The 23,063-nt window shown below is 37.5% G+C and overlaps 1 protein-coding gene across 3 annotated transcripts in view; it reads left to right on the top strand.

Annotated features, from left to right (window-relative positions):
* Window positions 1–23,063, top strand: part of LOC145996179 (uncharacterized) — a 76,394-nt gene that overhangs the window by 35,672 nt on the left and 17,659 nt on the right. For all 3 annotated transcript variants that reach the window (XM_083132535.1, XM_083132534.1, XM_083132537.1), the window contains exons 16-17: window positions 277–347; window positions 15,149–15,252. In XM_083132535.1, the coding sequence (XP_082988661.1) occupies window positions 277–347; window positions 15,149–15,252 (175 nt within the window). The remainder of the gene's footprint in view (window positions 1–276; window positions 348–15,148; window positions 15,253–23,063) is intronic.

Below are 23,063 nucleotides of genomic sequence, written 5' to 3'. Positions count from 1 at the left end.
TAAACTATAAAACTGTCCGGATAATGCACACATTCAGATATCCAGATAATTCTGATTATCATAATATCTGATATCCAGATAATTCTGAATATCTGATATTCAGATAGAAAATTACCCAATATTCAGATAAAATTTTATCCAGATTTGGCCATCCCTAATGAGGACACAATTCCAGTACCCTTTCTTGAAAGAAATGTTATTTGATTTTAAAAAAATCTCTGAATTGTTACTGTACAGTGCTAAAATGTTGTTAATGGTAAAATGTTGTCTTTACAGGAATCCAGCTACTGGAAAAACTGTGCCAAAAACAGCTCCACCTGGAAGTACCTCCTTGTATTAGGCCAAAAGTAAGTGATTCTTAATAAGTTCATTTTTTTATTAATGCATGTGTAAATTATGCACTATATTGATTTTGTATTAATGCAGCTTAAGTAACCTGCACACTTTCTGGTGGTTGTAATTGCTGCAACTTGAAACTTGTGTAAGTATTACCATCAATTGTAACCAGTTGTTACATGATTTTTTTGTATACTGTTTTTTAAGGATCTAATATCGATGGTATACAATTTGTGCTTGGATGACTGCCTGCTGTATGAATATAAAGTTATGTTAAAATTAGGTACACTGCAGGAGCATATACATTTTAACCAGTATAGTTTGCTTAATTTTGTAATGTAATGAGCTTATTAATTTATGTGCCTTTTCACAGTAAATTAAAGATTTTGGCTGCAAAAAGAACTAGAAATATATGCTATTCCATACATTGTCAGAATAAGTTACATTATTGCATACGAGAAATTTTGTGTTTCCGTGTCCATCTGCGTCCAAGATGCCGTATCCTCAGTGAATGAAGGGAGTGAGCCTTCGAAAATAATCGGAAAAAACTATGAAATTAGCAATGGGGAGAGACAAAATTTCTCGTACGGAATAGTAAAACTGCATTTACAGCATCCATCATGATTTTACATTATGAATTTTGATTCAAAGTTTTTTTCATTTTCCCTGCTTCTTCTACTCTATGAACAAGTTTATTTTTAATAACTTTGAAAATTTTCTCAATTCATGTTCAAGCAACATTTTTCGCTAACGTTTTATTAAGATACTGCAAGCTCTTTGTTTGACAATTAGCAATTCTGCTACCTGTTGTAAGCTTCTTTTTTCCATTCACATAATTAAATGTAATTTAAAATTAGGGCTCATTGAAATTTAAATCACAAATACCTTTCTGGGGTCTGGGAATTCCACAGGGTCCATAAAAATATCACAACACTTTGTGAAGTCTTGGTATCCTGGAAATTAAACTTAGTTTTCATTATTTTGGCAACAGCATTGCAGGGTCTGTGATGAAGTAATTACCTCATGTAAAATTGTGAATATTTTAAAGTTAAACTCTGGTAAATATATGGTAGAGTTCCAGTATGAATGTCTCTTACGTTTTAGGCCATATGGAGATTGTTATTTTTTGTAATTTGTAATTCAATAAAAGATTATTTTGTTTGGCAATGATTCTTAGATTTAGTGAAGTTTCAAATATTTAAAATTTCACTTAATTGGATTTAGAAAGCATAATTTAAACACAGTAATTATTTCCGTACTTGATAGTCAAAGTATGTAAGAAGTGCTACTTACCAAAGCCGTGATTTCTCTCATGTTCAATATACTTTTATTTAGGGATGGAACCGATTAATTGGTACTCTTATCGGTATCGGCTGATATAGGCATATCAGTTTATCGGTAAAATTACCGATTATTTTACCGATCCGATATATCGATACATATCTGATAATTTAGTGCAATATTCTGCCATTTCGTTGTAATTTTTATGGATAATCTCCATGCCCTACTTTCTTAAAAGGTAAACGTGTAAATATGCACTGCCTTCACCTTTTTAAGGAGGTCAATGAACCTTTCTTGTTCTTCAAGAACCATTTCTAATTTTATATCGGACCTCTAGAATATCGGTTATCGGTACTTATCGGTATCGGCCCATCCCCACTCTTTTCTAATGCATTTCGATAAATGTACTAGTTACATGTATTCTAATATTTAAAGTCACAATATCAGGCATCCAAATTGTCAATAGTGAGTTTACATCTAAGGCGGAACATTGCAGTTGATGCGATCAGCATAGCTTACCGTTTTGTTTATGTACGAAGTTCTTAGTCAGTTAAACTGTTAAAGCTGGTTTAAAAATTATAAATATACTGAACTTAACTCGGATACACTTACTATTCATTTTTCCGCGAAAGTTTTTTTCAGCGATCGATTTCATGCCTGACGAAGCCACCAGACGAGTGGTGAAATTGATCGCTGAAAAAAACTTTCAGGGGAAAAATTAATGCAAGTGTATCAGAGTTAATTACCTATCTCCGTGTAACCGCCAAACTGATATTTTTAGATGCAATATACTGAAATGTTTAAAATTATTTCATTTTCCAATTATTGGCATCAGTATCTCGGGGAAATTAGAGTACCAGCGTTGGTATTGGCTTAAAATGGTATCATTTAAGAGACACTTGTGATTGGTAGAATATTGGTGTTACTATGGTGGAGAAAATCTTTAGTAAACAAACCCTAGATCTCATGCTAATACAGTTTTAATGTTACTAAATTTTCAGTGCATTAACTTATTTCCTGATGTAATGTCACTATGTCTTTTCTTCCTATGAGATTGTTGGTATTTGTAAGCAATTTTTTCCTAGAATTTTTTTGAGTTTCATTATGGCATTATCATTAAATTTTCCATGTGATAAACTCCTGGTACACTAAGACTGTTCACTTCATGTCTTACTTATAACCGTGACTTATAAAGCTTTCATGTCTGTGTCAGCTTCTGTATAAAATTAAGACACGTTTGTTATTAAAGTATCAGTGTTGCCAGTAGTTATTTCATTATCAGTCACACCATATTATTCTGAAATTCCTATTGATTTGCTGAGAGAAAATGTGTTTTTATTTACTGTCAACTTTGTGTTAAATGTATTCATTTATGTTTGTATCAGTGAAGGACTTCTGTATGAAATAATCCAGTGCAGAATATTTGCAGTTTTTTCTTCTCCTTGTGTATATTTTAACCTTATTCTCAGGTGCAAAGAAGACTTTCACTAAGAACTTTACTAGTTTCAAAACTGACAACAGTTCTTCATTGGATTATTTCATACGTAAGTAGTTTCATGGCAGGTGTGAGGTTACGAGCTGAATTTGTTAACTAATAACGAAAGCAGCTTGCATGCCTTTTTGTGCTGTCGTAACCATTGAGTAGGGTTACCAGGTCACTATAAGGGAAAAGTAGGACTTTTAGTCTAAATTGAGGAGACAAATCGTTCGCAGTAAATAATACGTATTTCTAGAACATATTTGCAACTAATGTACAATTGACACATTTTAAGTTTTTAAAAAAATAATGATTTTTTAATGGTTTCTTACATGCAAATTTCCCACACTTGTAATCAATATTGAGCAATACACTTCTTACTACATGTGTTTTAAGTCATACTTCTCAGATAAGCTATTTTTTCTAAAAAAAAAAATCAGGTTTAGTAAACTTTGAAGAGTCAAATTCCGAAATAATACTAAAGCAGTGGATTCTATGACAAATTTACTACCATAATCAGTTCATTGTACTGATATTAATGAAAATGCCAGAAATTTAACTATCTAGCTTTGAAGTGCAGTCCACAGACCTGTGATGATTTCTCTTTGTTGTTCAAGTGAAACCTTTATTTTCTTAATTCAAATTATGCGATGCTGAAAAATGTGACATATTTATGATTTTTTTCGAAATTCCTCCCGGATGCTGGACATAAGACTAAAATGTAGGACATGTCTGGGAAAAAGATGTCTGGTAACCCTACCATTGAAGTTCTTGTGAATGTGGGTGTACATGGGAAGCATGCATTTCTGTTAACAAAATTACCAGCATATATAATATACATAACAAATCCAGATGTAATTCTTGAATATTTTTATTGTTCGCCAAAGAGTAGTAGATGCAGTGGGTGCGTTCATATTTTAGAAATCAATACCATCATGCAAGTTTAATTTATTTTTAAATTTATTAAAAAATTGCCCTTTTTGTGAATTAACTCAATATTTCTAGCTGCTTATTATTCTAACTTAATGCTGCTTTGATACATTGCTTAGTTTGATGAGCTGCATCTTCGAAGAAGTGTCTATATCTTCATAGTATTTACTTGAATACCATTTATGGAAACTAAGATGGTATTGCTTATATGAGGGGTGGCTGTAAAATTCTCGGCGATACCATGTAAGGAAATCATGTAGAGCCACAAAACTGTCTCGCTATTCCACATCTTCACCCCAAAGTTCATCACGCTCGGCACATCGTGTCACAAGAAAGCAAAATTTCGGTACAAAAACAGTCAATTTCGGGTTCAAAAGCGGTAAATAAAATGACATTTCGCTCTTATAGCGGTGAAAAAGCGGTATATAAAATGACATTTTGGTTTTAAGAATGTGAATATAATCCCAAATTTGATTTAAAAACTGCACTTACTACACAAAATAAACATATCCCTTCTAATAGCTTAAATCATTACCAGAATATTAAGTTTATTCCTGTACAAAGGGGTCTATTTTTGCTTCTCAAATATTTACAGCAGAAGTAATCAATTTTCTGTGCAGGATACTTCAGACTTCAGAAAGTGTCGCATCTGTATATAAACTAGGGATGGGACCGATTAATCGGTACTCTATCGGTATCGGCCGGTTTATTGGTGAAATTACCGATTATTTTACCGATCCGATATATCGATAAATATGATAATTTAGTGCAAAATTCTGCCATTTTATTGTAATTTTTATGGATAATCTCCATGCCCTACTTTCTAAAAAAGTAAATGTCTTAATATGTAATTTCTTTTTTCACTGCAGTCACCTTGAAACACACATTTATTAAGGAGGTCAACGAACCTTTCAGGTTCTTTGAGAACCATTTCTAATTTTATATCGGTATCGGCCAAAATTTCATATCGACCCATCCCTAATATAAACTGTAAATTTCGTGCTTAAGAGTCTATTTCGCATTTTGCAGTTCATTTCGCATCATTTCGTGACAAAACAGGGTAGGAAAATGAACCTCATACCTTTCAGAAACATGAAAAATTAACATTACAATGTGTTATTTCACATTTCGTGTTTTCGCCAAAAACTAAATATGCATGCCTCTAGAAATAAGTCAGATGGAGCAAGATCTGATGAGTAGGGTGGATTGTCTGCACCGAAACAAAGAGATTATAGCCAAATGTAGTAAAGTGTACATGATTAAAACTTGTTTCCATGACGGAAACAACGCAACATTCTATATTTAACTTTTAAAAAAAAAACATGACATTTCAACCCTCTGTCATGGTTTTCCTCAGACTTAACAATTTTTAGTTTGGTTGTTTTGCTAAGTTGCTAAGATTTTTTTTTTTTTTTTTACTGAAATATAAACTGCCTTGGTCAGCATATGCAGGTCTGGTGAGTAGGGTGAATTGTCTCTGCATTGAAACCCTAAGCCTTTATAGAAACCCTTGTGTGAAGGAGCATTGCCTTGAAGAAACAGAATACCTTTCCACATTCTTTTCTCTGCCATTTTTCTTTCAGTGACTTAACACTAAGTAGTACGTAGTATAATCCTGCAAATCGTCCCAATATGCTAACATAACACACTTTCTAGCAACAGTGACAAAATTACTTATATTTTGAGAACAGGTTGGGCTAAGAACAAGAAAATAGATGTACTATTTTCTCCCATCTGCCGGCGATGGTGTGTATGTCCTGGCTTGTGTCGGCTCTCCAGTCGTCAGGGTTTATTCTCGGTTGTATGTAATCACGAGGAGGGAAGCACAGCAGATATCACGAGCCATGTACACCATCTCTGTTCCAGACACCGTACCCTTAGTGAATTTAGGCAGTGAGCCTTTGAATTTAATCTGGGAGAAAAAAACTATCCAATTCACAATTTGGAAACATAAATCTTAAACATAATACAGCATGTCCACAAAAACACTCCTCGATTTTATTTGGTTATAAAATGAAAACTTTGAGGAATATTGTGTTCATTTTTTGGGTAAACGTGTAAAAGCTCATAAAGTTTCATGTGATTGAAAATCATTACAGACACTCAATGTGTGTGCCCCACCTGTCACACGGCAAACATTTAGGCGATAATCGAGCTCATTCCAGAGTCTGGAAAGCATATCGGGCGTGATTGTGTTTACAGCTTCTGTGATTCTGTCCTGCAGAATTTCAATGGATGCAGGTAGGGGAGGTATGAACACTATGTCTTTGATATACCCCCACAAGAAAAAATCGCAAACACTAAGGTCCGGTGACCTAGGAGGCCAGGGAAGAAACACCTGATCATGGTGCTCAGCACGACCTATCCATCTGTTTGGCAGGACCTCATTGAGAAAGTTACGGACGTTACGATGCCAGTGCGGTGGTGCTCCATCTTGTTGGAAAAGGTAGTCACCTACCTCAGTAAGTTGAGGCATCAACCAGTTTTGTAACACATCCAAGTAACTGTCGCCGGACACAGTTTCGCCTTCAAAGAAAAAAGGACCATAAACTCTCTGTTCAGATATGGCACAAAACATATTACACTTAGGAGAATCACGTTGTATCTCCAGCGTGGCGTGGGGTTTCTCCAATCCCCATATCCGCACATTGTGTCTGTTTACCTTACCATGCAGGTGGAAGGTTGCTTCATCACTGAAAATGATCTTCGACAGAAGATTGTCATCATTTTCCATTAACTGCTGGAGATCCGAACAGAACTGCTGTCACTTTGGACGGTCTTCAGGTTTTAACTTCTGCACCAGTTGCAGTTTATATGGCTGAAAGTGCAAGCGTTTTCTTAACACCTTGCTAATCGTACTTTTTGGGATTTGTAGTTCAATACTCGCTCTGCGCACTGACTTTTTGGGGCTCCGAACAAAGGTTTCCCTCACACTCTCAACAACTTGCTGTGGGACTGTCGGTCGGCCAGAGTGCCCTTTCCGCTTGTCACAGATGCACCCTTCTTCGACGAAATCCTTGTACCACTTCAAAATGGACTTGTTCGAAGGTGGTTCCACACCAAATTTACGCCTGAACGAACGTTGAACAGACACGACACTCTTTGTTGTGTGAAATTGTAACACACACCAACTTCGTTGCTGTTTTGAAAGCGCCATCTTGAATTTACTGCCCTCTAGTGGAAAAACGGGTCAATTTCACAACCTGTAGGGAATAAACAAAAATATTTTGAGTTACTACACCTTCTGACACCATACTTACAAACATTGCAAAAAGTTTTCATTTTATAACCAAATAAAATCGAGGAGTGTTTTTGTGGACACGCTGTACTTAAACTGTGTTTACCACATCCATCATGAATAGGGCTTTTCTGTATTCTCTACTGATATATCGATAGTGACAAATTACAAATGGAGCATTGAGGTAGTGCATATTCCTGAGTGCAGGTATCCAGTGAGATATGTGAACTGATAGAAACTGATTTTGAACCTAGGATGTCTTTGATTATGGGGTGGCGACAGTGTTAACACTATTAGGGAGGCCACCCTATACTCAGGATACTTCTGTTACTGGTCTGAAACGAGTTGATGTTGGATTTGTTTGGTACATGAATTCGTGCATGTAGGAAAGTGTGGCAGGGAATAATTTATTGTACTAAAGGCAAAAATTACTTTAATTTTGCCTGATTTTATGCTCCACTACCATGTTATTGTTAACGACATATGAATCGTATGGTGCATGCTTAAATGTGTTGGTGCACATAACTATCGTATTGTTAAGTATGGTACAAAGTGAAGAGTTTTGTGAACATGATGAAGATTATATTTATCTCTAAGCTGATGAAGGTAATAGGCTCTCAGTGGTTGCTATGTAAATGTGTGAGATCTCTATAATGTTCATTGAGGAAGGTTATTTTCCCGTATGATAACTGTGAAACCCCTTCTCTATCATATGCATTACTGAGGACAAATTATTTGGTCTGTTGAGGAGAATTTATTCCCAGTACAAAAAAGCAGAGAAGAGTAAGTCTGATTATGGTTTAAGCTTTGAAATCGTTGGATAAATAAAACCTAGCATTTAGATTGCACTGTATATGTTCTTAAAGCAAGTAGGTGAGATGTAGTGTGTGATCAACATTTTTTACGGTGTCTTACATTATTTCTATTTCTATAGCTATTAGCAGGTAGTAACCCTTTACTGAAGTAGAGATTAGAAACTAGCGCTGTAACCAGATTCCCCCAAGCAGCTCCTAGGAAATCATTTCTATTCACAGAACACAAGGATTGTCTCGTAAGCAGTGGCAATATTGCTGCATTTCGGAAACTGCAACAGTCGTTCGATTGCTGCTCATTCCTTCAGTAATTTACAATTGATTTTCTTGCCCCCCTAATACAGGAGTCATCCAGAAGATATGTTCAGTTTGCCAATTTAAAAGAAACACAAAATGAAGTGGAACGAAAACTTGTATTGCACACTGAAACCTTGGAACTAATTTTCAACATAGTTGCCACCACTGTTCAGACACTTACCATGAGGCACATGTTTTGTACCCACGTATCATAAGACACATGTTTTGTACCCACGTATCATAGAACAATGCCACCTGCGACGGTAACAAAGCGGTAACAGCATTTTGGACCGCAGTGTGGAAAATGCACTGAAAGTGACGACAGGGTGAATGATCTGTTCTCTGAAATCTTCTCTTCCCCTGCAGGGACCAAGTTGTCAGCCACCACAGTCGATGACCCTTCGTTGAACTGTTGCGCCCATCTCTGTATCATTAACCACTTGCCTGACACATTATTTTCCCAAAAATGGTCCATATTTTACACATTTTTTTTATTGTGAGTTTGTAATGTACCGATATCGGCAATTAAGGAACAGTAACGAAATTCTATTTTTGGGGTCAAATAAGGTCAGAAAACAATTCAAAAACCTCCATAATTATTAACCCGAGTTAACTCGTACATGTAAGGAAAGTACTACAAATGTTTGAAAATAGCATATAAACTGTCGAAAATAAAATGTCTTCACATTTTAATGCTGTCCCAGTTTACAGACTGTCACACATCCTGTCTCACATCAAATGCTACCCACAGTGTGATAAACCCAAAAGCATGGGCTAACACAGAGTGCAACATTGCAATCTGGGCAATAGTATTTTGACTCGCGACGAATCTTCTTTCCTCTCGCATCACTGGAACGGCGACAACTACATAGTGTCATGGGAATCCGGTAGATGGCAGCAGTACCTCGACAAGCTATCTACACCTTCCACCTAGTGGCCAAAACGGGAATTAACACATATTAAAGCTCAAACGAGACTGTCCGGGTAGGCAGAATAGAGCACTGCAATTGTACGATTTTAACAAGATAACTTGGGTAATTAATATGTAAAGCACAAACAAATTCCGAGTTAACTCAGGTTAATCAGGCAAGTGGTTAAGGGCCTCCCCCATGGCGCAGTGGTAGCGTCATTGCCTTGTAATCAAGGGGTCCCGGGTTCGATACCCGGTGGAGGCACAAGTGGTTCGGATCCCACTTTAAACTGTAGGTCCAGTCCCGATTAGCCTTACTGTGCATAAAGTGGACTTAAAACACCAACTCAGGCAAGTGGTTAAAGCACTCATGATCTGTACCCCATACATCTCACCATCTGACAATGGATTTCAGCTGCTGACACATTCCGCACATTAAAATATCAGATCACAGACTGCACTTCACACACAGCGGCTGTATCAATTTTCTTGAACATTATCACAACTCACTATCCTCCAACTGACGTCTGTGCCTTGCCAATGGATCAAACAACTCGGTGCGCATTCGTACTCGCACGATCGCAGCACTGCTGTGGCACAAATTGCGAACTGATCTTCCTTTCTGGATGTACTACGAGGGTCACTATTTATATGTTGAGCCTAACAATGAAAAAACAGGAATTTGACATTGAAAACTGCTTTATTGTTTTTCGAAGTATTCTCCTTTATGGTCAATACACTTTTGCATTCGTTCGAACCATTTGTCAAAGCAGTTTTTCCAATCTTCTTGAGACACCTCCATAATATGGTTTTTGAACGCATCAACGGCATCTTCCGCCGACGAAAATCGTTGTCCACGCAATTTATTCTTGACATTCGGGAACAAGAAGAAGTCATTGGGTGCCAAATCAGGACTGTACGGCAGATGACCCATCAATTCGATTTTTTGACTTTTCATAAAGTCTGTTGTTAGACTAGATGTGTGACAGCTGGCATTGTCTTGATGAAGAATGATCCGACGGCGTTTGTTTGTTTTCCGTATTTGACCGAAGACCTCTGGCAAACAAATTGTTGTGTACCATTCAGAGTTGACCGTTCTACGTTCCTCTAAAGGCACAGTTGCCACATGACCAGTTTTCCCGAAAAAACAGGCGACCATTTGTTTCGATGTGCTTCGAGCACGAACAACTTTTGTTGGATTGGGTTCATCTTGAAACACCCATACAGTCGACTGCTGTTTACGTTCCGGCTCATATGCATATATCCATGATTCGTCACCTGTTACAATCTTATATACGTCTTTTGAAGCACCACGATTGTATTTATTGAGCATTTGTTTGCACCAATTGACGCGAGCGAGCGTCTTTTTGAGTTTTTGTCAAATTGTGTGGGATCCAACGAGAACATACCTTTCTCACAGCTAAATGATCATGTAATATTTTATATATGCTGGTGGAACTAATGCCTATGGTTGCCTCAATCTCACAGTATGTCACATGACGATCTTGCAGTATTAGGTTTTGCACAGCATCAATGTTTTCTTGAACAACAACTGATTTTGGAGACCTTCGCGAATTTTGTCGGTGAGCGAATGGCGGCCACGACGATTAAATTCGTTATACCAGCGTTTCACAGTGGCAAAGGATGGGGCTTCATCGCCAAATGTGAAAGTAAGTTGATCGATGCACTCTTGTCTTGATAATCCACGTCGAAAATCGTAAAAAATCATCGCACGAAAATGTTCATGAGTTAATTCCATTTTATTGTTGTCGCGCAATCTCCAAGGCAACATAAACAACACAAATGAAGCTTTTGACAAAACATTTGAAGTACGTTATGGTCAATAATGCCAGATGATTCCGTGCAAACGTCAAATCGTGCCTAACTTCAATCAGTGTTGCCAAGGCTCAAAATATAAATAGTGACCCTCGTATATTGTATTTGCAAAACGAGATAGGAAGTATTAGAAGCTAACCAAGGCTTTCTTAAATCTATTGATGTAGCAACACAAGCTTACTATCTCTCTCTCATAACTTGATATTTCAACAAAGATCTTGTAAATGCTTCTCTCCCCTCGCATACTATATGGCCCTTACCGGCCCTTGATTTCATTGTTCTAATAGCCTACCTCCATGGCGGAGTGGTTATCACAGCATGCTAAGATACCAGGGTTCCCAGGTTTAAATCCCAGCCTCGGCGTGGGTGTTCCTTGCGAGTGTCCCTTCGTCAATTTTGTTGCATCGCTCATCCTTGTCATGAAAATCAAATCATATCATTGTTCTAATAATACTAGGGGATGATATCTTTATTAACAGAGTTGCGACTGACCAGGGAAACCAGAAAAAGTCAGGGAAATCAATTTAAAAGTGAAAAATCAGGGAAAGGACATTTTTTTCTTGCTTGCCAGAATTGAAAACTAAAATAAACAGTTAACTTTTCCCTCCCAACTAGTTTCTTTTTCGAGTAATATTTCAGATAAAGAGATGTTCTTTTGTTATATTTTTCTTATTTACTTTCAACAATATTGAGTAAACTTTATTTTATTAACATAAGGTTGAAGACATAACACTAACACTTACTTACTAACATCATAGAGTGGTCTGGAAAAGTCGGGGAATTAGTTTTGCAAAATGAGTGCGAACCCTGATTGTCATATTTCCCACTCACCTGGTTCTTCAAGCAGTGTTGCCACCTGTTCAGTTAACTTGCGTTTGAAATTAAATTGCTGTCTCCCATATGCTTCCCTCAGTGGCATAGTCTGAAAATATGACCTGGTTTACTGCAACAATTCTCATTTCTTGCATGTAATTATCATGTGTTAATTAGATATTATAGAAATAAAACACTATTGCAGTCATCAAGTAAAACAAATAACAGAAGCCCGACAACTTCAAATTTTGCGGCAATTTCTATGTATTGATGAAAGAATTGGGAGCATAAAATTCAAGATCTCAATTCATTAAAATATCGTCCTGAAGCTCGCTGGCTGAACGCTCATTCACCCCCAGCTTCCACCGGATGCAGAACCAAGTGATTCCACAGGCAATAGCAAAAGTAGAAGAAAAAAAATCTGAATCCATCCCATGTACATCAACAGATCAAATGAAATAGGGAACAACCGAAAATCAGCAGTTTTGTCGCATGATTAGAGAGACAATCCTTGAAATAGAAATAAGTTTTCAGATTTGAACTAATTGTTGCTTGTGTGAGGTACTTTAATGTACGAAACTCGTAATTTTTGTCTGGATGGTTAGAAGGAATGCAACTGTGGAAGGTAACCCATGTAGATTTACTGTATTATATGAACTGTAGTTGGAAAGTATTTTATAATGCATATTTGTTTATATACTTCAAATTTTCCAGGCTTTCTCCTCTGCAAACATGCACCAATGCATGATGGATACTGTAAATTTAAGTTATTTTTGTCACAGGTATGCAGAAAGAGAGACTTGTGTGCAAATTTGCCCCTTAACACATTAGAATAAGTGTAGTGTGTTAGTGTTACATAGAAGAACGGTAAAGACCAAATCCAAAGCAATGCAATGGATGAGAAAAGTGCATGTACATACCCGACTGTTCTTTTTCCAGGTGCACTCTGATTTTGTTGGTGTTTTGTTTGAGCTGGGTGTTACTGTCGTATTGTAAATTCACACACGGGTCTGTATTTGAATGGACCTTTTGATAGTTGAGACTCGAGCTCCAGAAGTAACATCCCCGTTCGCCTTCACAAACCTTGTCAGTGGACCGTTCACACCGACGTTACATAATACTGTTATGCTTGACGTTTCCAAACCATACATGAAGCATGTAGTTGAAGCTTGAGAGAAAAGAAATTGCACTGTTGCCTTACAAGTTATAGGATGGAGGTTGTGTGTAAAAATTAAATGCTTACTGTGATCTACTCGTTTAGTACCAGCATTTTGTGTGTGGGTGTGTTGTGTTATTTTTAAACCATCATTAGGGCTGAGTTGGTACCGATGCTTGAAAGCTTCGACACTCTAACAATTGTTCAAAATATATTTATTAATATTACAGGGTGGCTACTCGCCGGGAATTCCTTGAATTCTGGGAATTATGTGTTAAATATTGGCTCCGGAAATGATGCATGCATTCCGCATTTTCTTCATAGATGTGAAAAATTGCAACTTTTATTAATGCAAATCCCATTGAATTTATACATATTTATAAATCCTCTGAGGCAAGTTTTTCACAGTTCACCTTTTATTTTTATGGAGGAAGGAAAAGAATGCTGCGTGGAAAGTAAATAAATAATAAATAAATAAAAAAATAATAGTTATCTCAATCTGTTTCCTTCATTAGTATCCTTTGCAGAACAATCTACCTGACAGATGGAAGATTATTGCAATATATATCTTAAAGTTCGTTAGGTAAATTTTAGTTTGAAATTGTTGTACAATTAACAATTTTTCGTAGATTAATATATGCCGTAACACTTGTAACTTGTGTTTGTAGATGTACTTCTAGTTTGAATATGTGAAATGGGCAAATGTAAACTCCGAACCTGAAATAAAATATTTTAAATATATGCACCATTTAATTGAATTGGATTAAAATCTTTGGATATATTGGAATGGAGTCTCAAGGATTATTTATATTATTAATATTTTTGTGTGTGTGTTGGGAGGGGGAGGTGGTAATAAGTAAGTTTGAAATAGAGAAAACATCTGCTTGTAGCCTTGAATTTTTGGAAAGGTCGCCTTGAAAACCAGGAATTATACTTGAATTTTATCATGGTCCTAGAGTGGCCACCCTGCATCAGTTGGTGAGTATCGTCCTGCACTGTAGCAGTGCTGTCTAAAGCATCATGCTTTGGACTCTGACTACGGGACATGTACAGGTTCGAGTCTCCTGGTGTATGGGATCGGTAGTAACCCACCATCATGGGGAAATTGGAGAGCTACGAATGAGTAGGATAACCTGGTCACGGAAACCTACAACAATGACTACGGTTTCGTCATGGTGACCACATGTCACCTTGTAACTGATTGGATGATCATCCACCTCTGGTGGGAGTGTTGTTCTTTTCATTCACAAGGCTCAAATTTGGCCTGAAAGGACACCGTTTTGGGACTACTGAAAGGGTCGAAGCAGCTCCGACGAGTGCTCTGAGAGGCATCTTGGGTCAAGACTTCTGTGCTGCTATGAAGAGTGGCAGCAATCTGGAACCACTGTGTTGATACTCAAGGGTCCCACTTTGAAAAAATTAAGTGTATTTGAACTTAGTTTCAATGAAACAATTTTTCCAGGAACTTAGTTTCAAAGAGATGATTTTTCCAGAATTAGTCTGATTACTTTTGGCACAGACCTTGTATCATATCATTAGGTACCTATCGTCGCCTTGTAATCAAGGGATCCCAGGTTTAATATCCGGCAGAGGAACATAGTGGTTCGGATCTCATTTTAAACTGTAGGTCCAGTTCCAATTAGCCTTCTGTGCATAAAGTGAACCTAAAATTGCAAACCAGATCATCATATGATTACTCATCCTCATCTTTGCGATTAGCCAAAAGTGGCAAAGCAATATAAAAATCAAACAAACTGTGCAAAATAAATGAGAGCTTGTAAGTTTGCATACATTTCAGGATAATTAGATTACAAAAAATGACGTGGCATTTTTGTGAACCCTGCAAAGACCAAAAATTCCGGAAAAGTATTTGACAGTATCTGTAAATAAAATCCAACCAGTACTTTCGAAAATCGATACATCGGCATCGGCTCAACCCTAATCGTAATGCATCTCTTTTTATGCAGGTTTGGAACATTGAGTTTGATTTTTTGTGTTATGGTTTGCTTTCGTTTACCACTTGCATCCTAATGACATTAATGTTGTTGTTGTATAATTCCAGCCCTCTGCAAGCCCTACGAACCAGGAAAGTTCACATACTGATGTCCATGTTGCAGCGGAGAGCGAGAAGAGGGAAGAGTGCATACAAGCAGCTGTGAAAGACAGGTATGCATTTGAAGTTTATAAGCAGTAATATATAACAAGTTGCGTTGCCTCACAGTCAGTTTGGTCTATGGGCAGGGGTAGGAAAAACTAAAAATAAAACGGGCACGAGCCCATTTTTCTCAGGATCAAACTTATTTTTTTTTCTTTTTTTCTTTTCAAATATGATCTGAGAAAGTCATGAATTTAACTAACGTAAAGCTGCACAGTTTGAAATATGATCTTGTATTAATAAATTAATGTTTTAAGATTGGATTAAAAGTAATTAATTTTTCCTCCGAAATGGCCTTTCCAACAAAGGCTCTACCTGTAACAGCATGAATAAATATACAATACATTATAATTAGGGCTCGGAAGCTGAAGACCTTAAAATAGCCACAAAAAAAGACCTATTAAAAGACCTAAAAATATTTTTAAAAAAAAAGGACCAAAAAAGGGGAAAAAGACGTATAAATGTGATACAAATTAATTAATAACTTCAGTTTTAATTACATATTTAATGAATAAAAAAAAATTGGTGGTATGGAACACCGTGCAAAAAACTGAAAGCTTCAAAACAAGAGAAAGTTGCCACTTCCAGCGCGACCTTCCAGACAAATTACGGTTAAAGGACCTTGTACCGTACCTGCTTCAGTCGTCCAAAAATATATTCATTTATTTCTTTTTTTATTTCTTTACTACAGAAAGGATGTTTAAGAGGTGATGAACTGATGATGATTCGAATTGAGAATGGGCAGCAAAAACTTAGTCGAAAGAAGGTGAAAATGCAAAAAAAAAAAAGCCGTTTAGACCCAAAAAAATAGGTAAAAAAGGACCAATAAGCCAAAAAAGGACAAATAAAACCCACCTTTTTCTGGCCTACAATGACCCAAAATGAACATATATATTATGTTCGTCCTCATTTTTGGACACTAGGGAAAAAAAAAGGCTTTTCCCTCAACTTCCGAGCCCTAATTATAATATATTACTGACTCTACCATATCGCAGCAAATCTTAAAATTTTGCTAGCAACAGTACAAGAATTTATAATAGCATGTTTGTTATTCCAATATAATGATACATGTGATTCAGAAAAAACACAAACCTTAAAATACACACATTCTACTCGTTATTAAAAAAAAGAGAGAATGGAAGTTTCCACAAGCGAACTCTAAATATTAATACATCTTTTTTTTAGAACTGAATTTGAAGATTCAGGTGCCAGGTGACAATTTTCAGGCTCCATGACAACCGGACACTTTTGTTTTTTTTTCCACCCCTGTCTATGGGTAGTGTAGCAGACTCAAAAAATCAGGTTTGAGTCATCTCCATGGCTAACCTATACAGTATGTAGTTCGTACAAGTGTATGAAAGTTTGAATTCTGGCATTCATATTTCTTTGTACATGGACTGAGCTGATTTCAATACCAGCTAATACTTTCCTGGCATTTGGGTGTTTCATCGGATAAGCAAAAATGCAACACAACACTTCCACGTAGTCTAAATATTCTGGAAATTATGCAAAATTTGAACTTTCTTCTTCTCATCCACTGGTTTTGTGTGAAAAACTTTATTTTGTGATTACGTAACATCAGGCACGTATCTAGAAATATGTTTCGGGAGGATGGGGGTCTGAGCCAAGTGTCTCAAAATAATAACAATGTTTAAATTAAAATAATTATAATTATATTAAATTAATTAATATTATATTTTATTACATGAATAACTAAAAGGACGGTATAAGAATATTGATATAACAGCGTATATTCATTATGTAGCTTACATGTAGTTAAGGTCGGCAAAATTTGTAAAGAATGAAAGTCCTGTCAAGGAAATTAATGTCAAACAGATAAAGAATTGAATATTTGTTCAATATCAAAAAAGGTTGTTAGATCCAGTTGACGAAAAGTGAAGTTCTTGGTAATAGTTTAGGAATGTTACGTTGTAAGTAGTAATAAATCTTGCATTAATCTTCTGTGGTACTGTAATTCAGTCGTACAATCACAACATAATCATTGACTTCCAATTAGTTTTACGGAAATAAATAACCCTCTATTAAACAACTAGAATATTTTCATTATTTAATTTTAGTTATCTTATTATTTCATTATTTAATTTTCGCCGGCCCCCGTGGTGGAGTGGTTAGCACATAACGCTGCGACGCCAGGGGTTCGAGTCCTGGCTTGGGCATGAATGTTTGTGGTGTCTATTCATCAATTTCATCATATCATCACTCATCCCCATCTTCGCAAATTAGCCAAAAGTGGCACAAGAAGCAAAGTAAAATAAATCAAATCATTATTTAATTTATTTTACTTAGTAAGTCTTTGGGGGGAGGGTCTGGACCCCCCACTAAATATGTCCTTGCGGAACATGTATTTTAATTTGGGCTAAGCCGATACCATTTTGAACTGATGATTCTCACTGAAACCAACAATTAAAAGCTGTTGAAAGATATTGATTAATATTAGTGGGCAAGTATTCCCCTCCAATTATCTGCATCCATTACCAGAGTTTTGCTTCTAAATATTCAAGAATTCCATCTGAATATTGAAATACATGTTACATAATCACAAAATACAACTTTGCTCGTGCTCTTGGTGCAAAATAAATATAAACTTTGAATTTTCCATAAATTCCAGGGTAATTACAATCCATGAAAATGTCTTTACACTCTTTTAAGTATATACTGAGCCACATAAGGCAACTCATTTCCATGTGGGAGACCAGGCTGGGCTATCTCTGCTGAGAATTTTTCTAGCAAGTTTCCTGCATAAAATGTATCTGTTGCTCGCCCAGCCTCTAAGGAATGGGTACCTGGGATCCGGGGAGTTAGGAGGCCATCACATCACCTCCAATATGGCCAAATCAAGAATGTTGCATTCTACTACTTCTGCTTTTGTATCTTCATTGTATGCACGTTAAACGTGTTTGTTTAATGCATACAAACCTTTAGAAAGCGCGCAGTGGAAGTGTGATGTGCCCATAACCCAGAGGTACATGGATCGTAACCATGCTCTGCATCTGTATGCACGTTAAACGTGTTTGTTTAATGCATACAAACCTTTAGAAAGCGCGCAGTGGAAATTTCCACCTTATAGGTCTACTTATTTGCTATGGGGCAGCTATACTATTAGAAAGTATAGATACAACACCTTTTCCAAAATATGCGAGTTTATTCATATTCACATAATGTGCAAGCACCATTAATCTACATGAAGAAAGATTTTCGATGTTAAACTCGCTGAAATAAACATTTTCGTGTCGTATCACTTGTGCCAGTTGGATGGATATTAATTGAACTAAATAATTAATAATGATGAACTAAATCTATTCCTTTACAGTTAAGTCAATTCTCCACGTAGTTTAACGGACGAGAAAGATGAACAAAATATAATTTGGGTGTGTGAGTGCCAATTCGAAACTTAAAAGTACTTATCCTTCTCCTCCCATGTCGTGGTTTCTCGGACACCTTCCTAAGGTGTCTGTCTAGAGGAAAAACTACTTCCTCTCCCTGGGTCAGAATCCAAAATGCGCTGCCTGAAGGGCTGCGAGTTCGCACCAAGGTTTCCTTGTTAAGTCATTGCGTAACCGATTCTATTGCCCTCTGGTGGCAAAATTAAGAATGATTCCATCCATCTGGCACACAAATAAACAAAATGACGGCTCCGCACGCACTACGGTCCATAATTGCACAGGGAATGCTTTACCACGAAAAGTTCCATATTCAACTCATGCCTGGGGATGGATTTTTTCTTTGCAAGTGTCATCATCATTGCAATTAGGTTAGTGACACGGAAAAGCAATGCAAAAATCTGAAGAAGAAAATACAACTATATGAACTTTTGGCTATAAGAAAACAAATATGATGTTCTCTTACAAAATAAGTTATGAGAATATGTTAAATTCCGTATCTCTGTGCTTGCTATACTAAATCTTTGTTACGGGGCTATATAACTTTTTCTTAAAGTGCTTAATTTATCTCTGTTGATACCCATTGCATCATTAAAGTATGCAGAATTTCACAGATAATTTAGGTGAGGTTGACAAAATCTTGCACAAATATATTCAATCACAGAATTTGCGAGTAGGGTTCAAACTTGGATTTTCGGTACTTCCATTGATATACAACAGTTTCTACTGCCTTAAAAATTGTTGGTGATTATATCATAGACATAGTATTTGATTTGAATTTAACTATTGATGCAGATTACTAAATACTGCATTAATCCCATAAATTATTCACCAAAACTTTAGTGGATCGCTGGTATTGTTACACTGTAGTGTTATTATATATATATATATATCTATGATAATTATCCTCAGTTAATGGACCATTTTTAAGAATGTATTACCTTTAAATGTCTTCCGGTTGTTGTACTCATGCTTGGATGAATTTGTGTTTGCATGTGTGGAAATATGTAGTTTGTAGAAGTTCTGAATGAAAATAGTGACTATTGTTTTTAGTGTTGGTGTTCCTCATTGTATGTGTGGTATTGTGTGTCAAGTATATATGTAATTGTTGTTTTATACACTGCTGTGTGTTTTAATTTACTTGTGTGCGTGTAGAAAAGAGTATTTAGAAACATGGCACTATATTGCATAAACATAGGCTGAAGAAACCTAAACTATTAATATTTCCGTAAGAAGTATACTTTTTATTTATAAATCCAATTTTGTTTTGCACTATACTTCACCTATAACTCAACAGTAGCAGACATCCCAGCAGATGATAGAGATATGGCACCCCACTTAATAACCCATGGCTCGACAGCCCTTGAAGGGCCTTGGCCTATCTCCCGACTGCCAGTCTCCCTCCCACAATCCTACCTAGAGGTGGAGATTATCAACCGGTAATGGGGTGACAATGGTTCAGAACATCGAACCCTCAGCCGTTATAGCAGATATCCGAGACCTGGTTACTCTACTCACTCGTAGCTCCCCAATTTCCTCACGATGGTGGGTTGCTACTGGTCCTATACACAAGCTGAGAACACAGAGACTGAACCCATGCCGTCCCACGGTCGGAGCCCAAACCACAGCAACTTAGACCGCATGGCCATGGAGGAGGACTGCACTCCATTTGGTACTGCAAAAACATGCAAACCAAAGATCCAGCAAGCAGCGAAGCAATTTGATGAAATGGATCCAATAGTATTACATGTGATGTTTGAGCTAAGTGATCTGTGTCCTTTGTGTTGCAATGCTTTCCTTTCAGTGAAGCGCATTATGGAAAATGAAACAAATCTGTACTCAGCAGATGAAGGGGATGTGTAAACTTAATTCTCCAAGAACAGTTGATACTTGTTCTTTGTTTCAAGGAACAGTTTTACTCTTTGCTTCTTTGCCTACATGCTTTTAAACTGGGACAGGTCTGTGCAACACCTTGAGTTTCAAAACTCCTGCTTTCGACTTACAAATGCACATACCCCAGATATACGGGAATACGAACGCCTCCAGAAACTTAATATGTACAGGGTAAGTCAAAAAGAATGAAACAACTTTACACAGTTATTGACATAACTATTAGGCGCATCCAGAAAGTAAGTTTCCCTCTGGTCCTGCACAAAAAGGAAACATTATTTCATTTAATGATTTATTGGCTCAAATACACACTTGTCCATTTACTTGTCAACATAATTCCCGCCAGAATTCAGGCACTTGTTATAGCGTGGGACCAACTTCTGTATACCTGCATCGTAGAAGTCCACCGCCTGGGTGCCAGACCACTGTGTGACAGCCGTCTGAACCTCTTCATCGCTGTGAAAATGTTGACCGGACAGGAACCTTTTCAGGTGCAAGGACAGGTAGTAATCACTGGGAGCGAGATCTGGGTTGTATGATGGATGATCGAACACCTCCCATCTGAACCTGTCCAGAAGGGCTGCAGTGTACCTAGCCATATGGGGCTTGCATTGTCTTCCACAAGATCACCCTGTCACTGAGCTTACCGCATTGCTTATTCTGAATGGCTTGTCCCAATGTCCCCATTGGTTCACAGTAACGGTTTGCATTAACAGTCTCACCTCTGGGCAGAAAGTCGATGAGTGGAATGCCTTGTCTGTCCCAGAACACTGTGCACATCATTTTTCGTACCGACACAGTCTGTTTGAACTTCATCCTGCATGGAGATCCTCTGTGATGATCCAGTTGAGAAAATCGTCATCATCATGGTAACGCTGCCGAAATGTCAGTGCCGTGGCCATGCATTTTCCTTTGTATTCAGGCATTAGGTGTTTCAGCACCCACCCACAATTTCCGGAACAATAGGCATTTGGTAAATGTCGTGCAACAACGACCGAGAAATCTGCGGTATATGGCTGCTGAGTTCCGTGATCATGACGATCCTACAATATATACTGCTGCACCTGCTCGTCCATAACGGCAACCCACTGCACTTTTAGTCATGTACATTTTGCCGGCCTTCAGTAAATGTCCTGCACCAACGACACACCATCTGCTTGCTCTAGACGTCTAGCCCACACACCTGGCACAGCTGACGATGAATTTCGATTGGCTGTATGTTTTGTGTGTTCAAGAACTTAACCACCGAACAAAGTTCGCAAGTGGCAGGAGATGGAATAAGAGCCGCCATGTTTCATCGCTGCTGCAACGCTACTGAGGACTTTCGGGAGGCGTCTTCTAGGTCATTCACTAGCCAGGACAAGTGCCTCTCATGCATGTGCAAAACTGGTTTCAATACGCATGGCCTGCCACCTGTGGGCGAGTGGGAAACTTACTTTCTGGATGCACCTAATATTTATGATAGAAAATCAGAAAAGCTCGAGAACTTTTACTCACATGGCTCACATTACAAACATTCAGTACAAGACACCATCTGGTACACATGACCATGGACGTACACAGGATTTTTTTACCAGGGAGGGGCAAGCAAGGTAATTTTTTCAGGAAGGGGCAAAGGAGCCATATTTTTCCCCAAAATAGTGATGCACTCTCAAAAAAACACTGCTTCAGTATGAAATTATTATGTCCCTTCAACACCCTTATAATAATTAACGTAAATTACTGTGACTGAAATGATATTATGTGTGAAATATATACTTTTTAGGTTTGACCTTCATTTTCCAACTGAGAGGGCATGGCCCCTCCTTGCCCCCACCCCCCTTCCGGTCATCCGTACATACAATCACCCAGTGGTCTTTCTTTTCCACACAGACCCAGTGTGTCTGAATTGTTTCTGTCAATGGCAGATGTTCTTCCAAACTTGTGGATTACTAACGAAGTGCACGTGGAAATATGTTTGCGCCATTGCGATCAATTCAGTCTTCGCTGACTCCAACTCACCGTACTCCTTCTGCTATAAAAACTAAATATGCTGACCAAGGCAGAAATTTATTTTATTTTAAAAAATAAACTAAACGTAACGTTTCAACCTTCTAGCAAGGTGTTCTTCAGACTCTGTACCAAGTACAAATGAAACAAGGTACAAAACAGGAAGATACAAGGGTTGGATAAAAAGTAATGGCAACACTGGTATAATTGGTACTTGACTGTATTGGCAGAGGAGCACGTGTTACATTCCTTCAAAGTAATCGCCCCTCATCTCTACGATCTTCTGTCACACGTATGGAAGGCGTCGTACACCGTCAGCGTGTCCATCTCTGTCGATGTCGCGCAGTGACCGCTCTATAGCACGTATGATGGCTTCGCGCGTGTCGTAGTACTTCCCGCCCAGTGGTTCCTTCATTTTGACAAAACGGTCGTAATCACACGGTCTTATACCGGTGAATACGGCGGATGTTCCAGTACCTCCCACTACCAGTTATGCAGGAGCGCCGTCACATTGTTCGCAGTGTGACACCTTGCATTGTCAA

Source organism: Lepisma saccharinum, chromosome 12 (genome assembly GCF_977018435.1).
Source record: "Lepisma saccharinum chromosome 12, izLepSacc3.1, whole genome shotgun sequence".
Taxonomy (NCBI): Eukaryota; Metazoa; Arthropoda; class Insecta; order Zygentoma; family Lepismatidae; genus Lepisma; species Lepisma saccharinum.
This window is presented reverse-complemented; position numbering and strand designations above follow the sequence as displayed.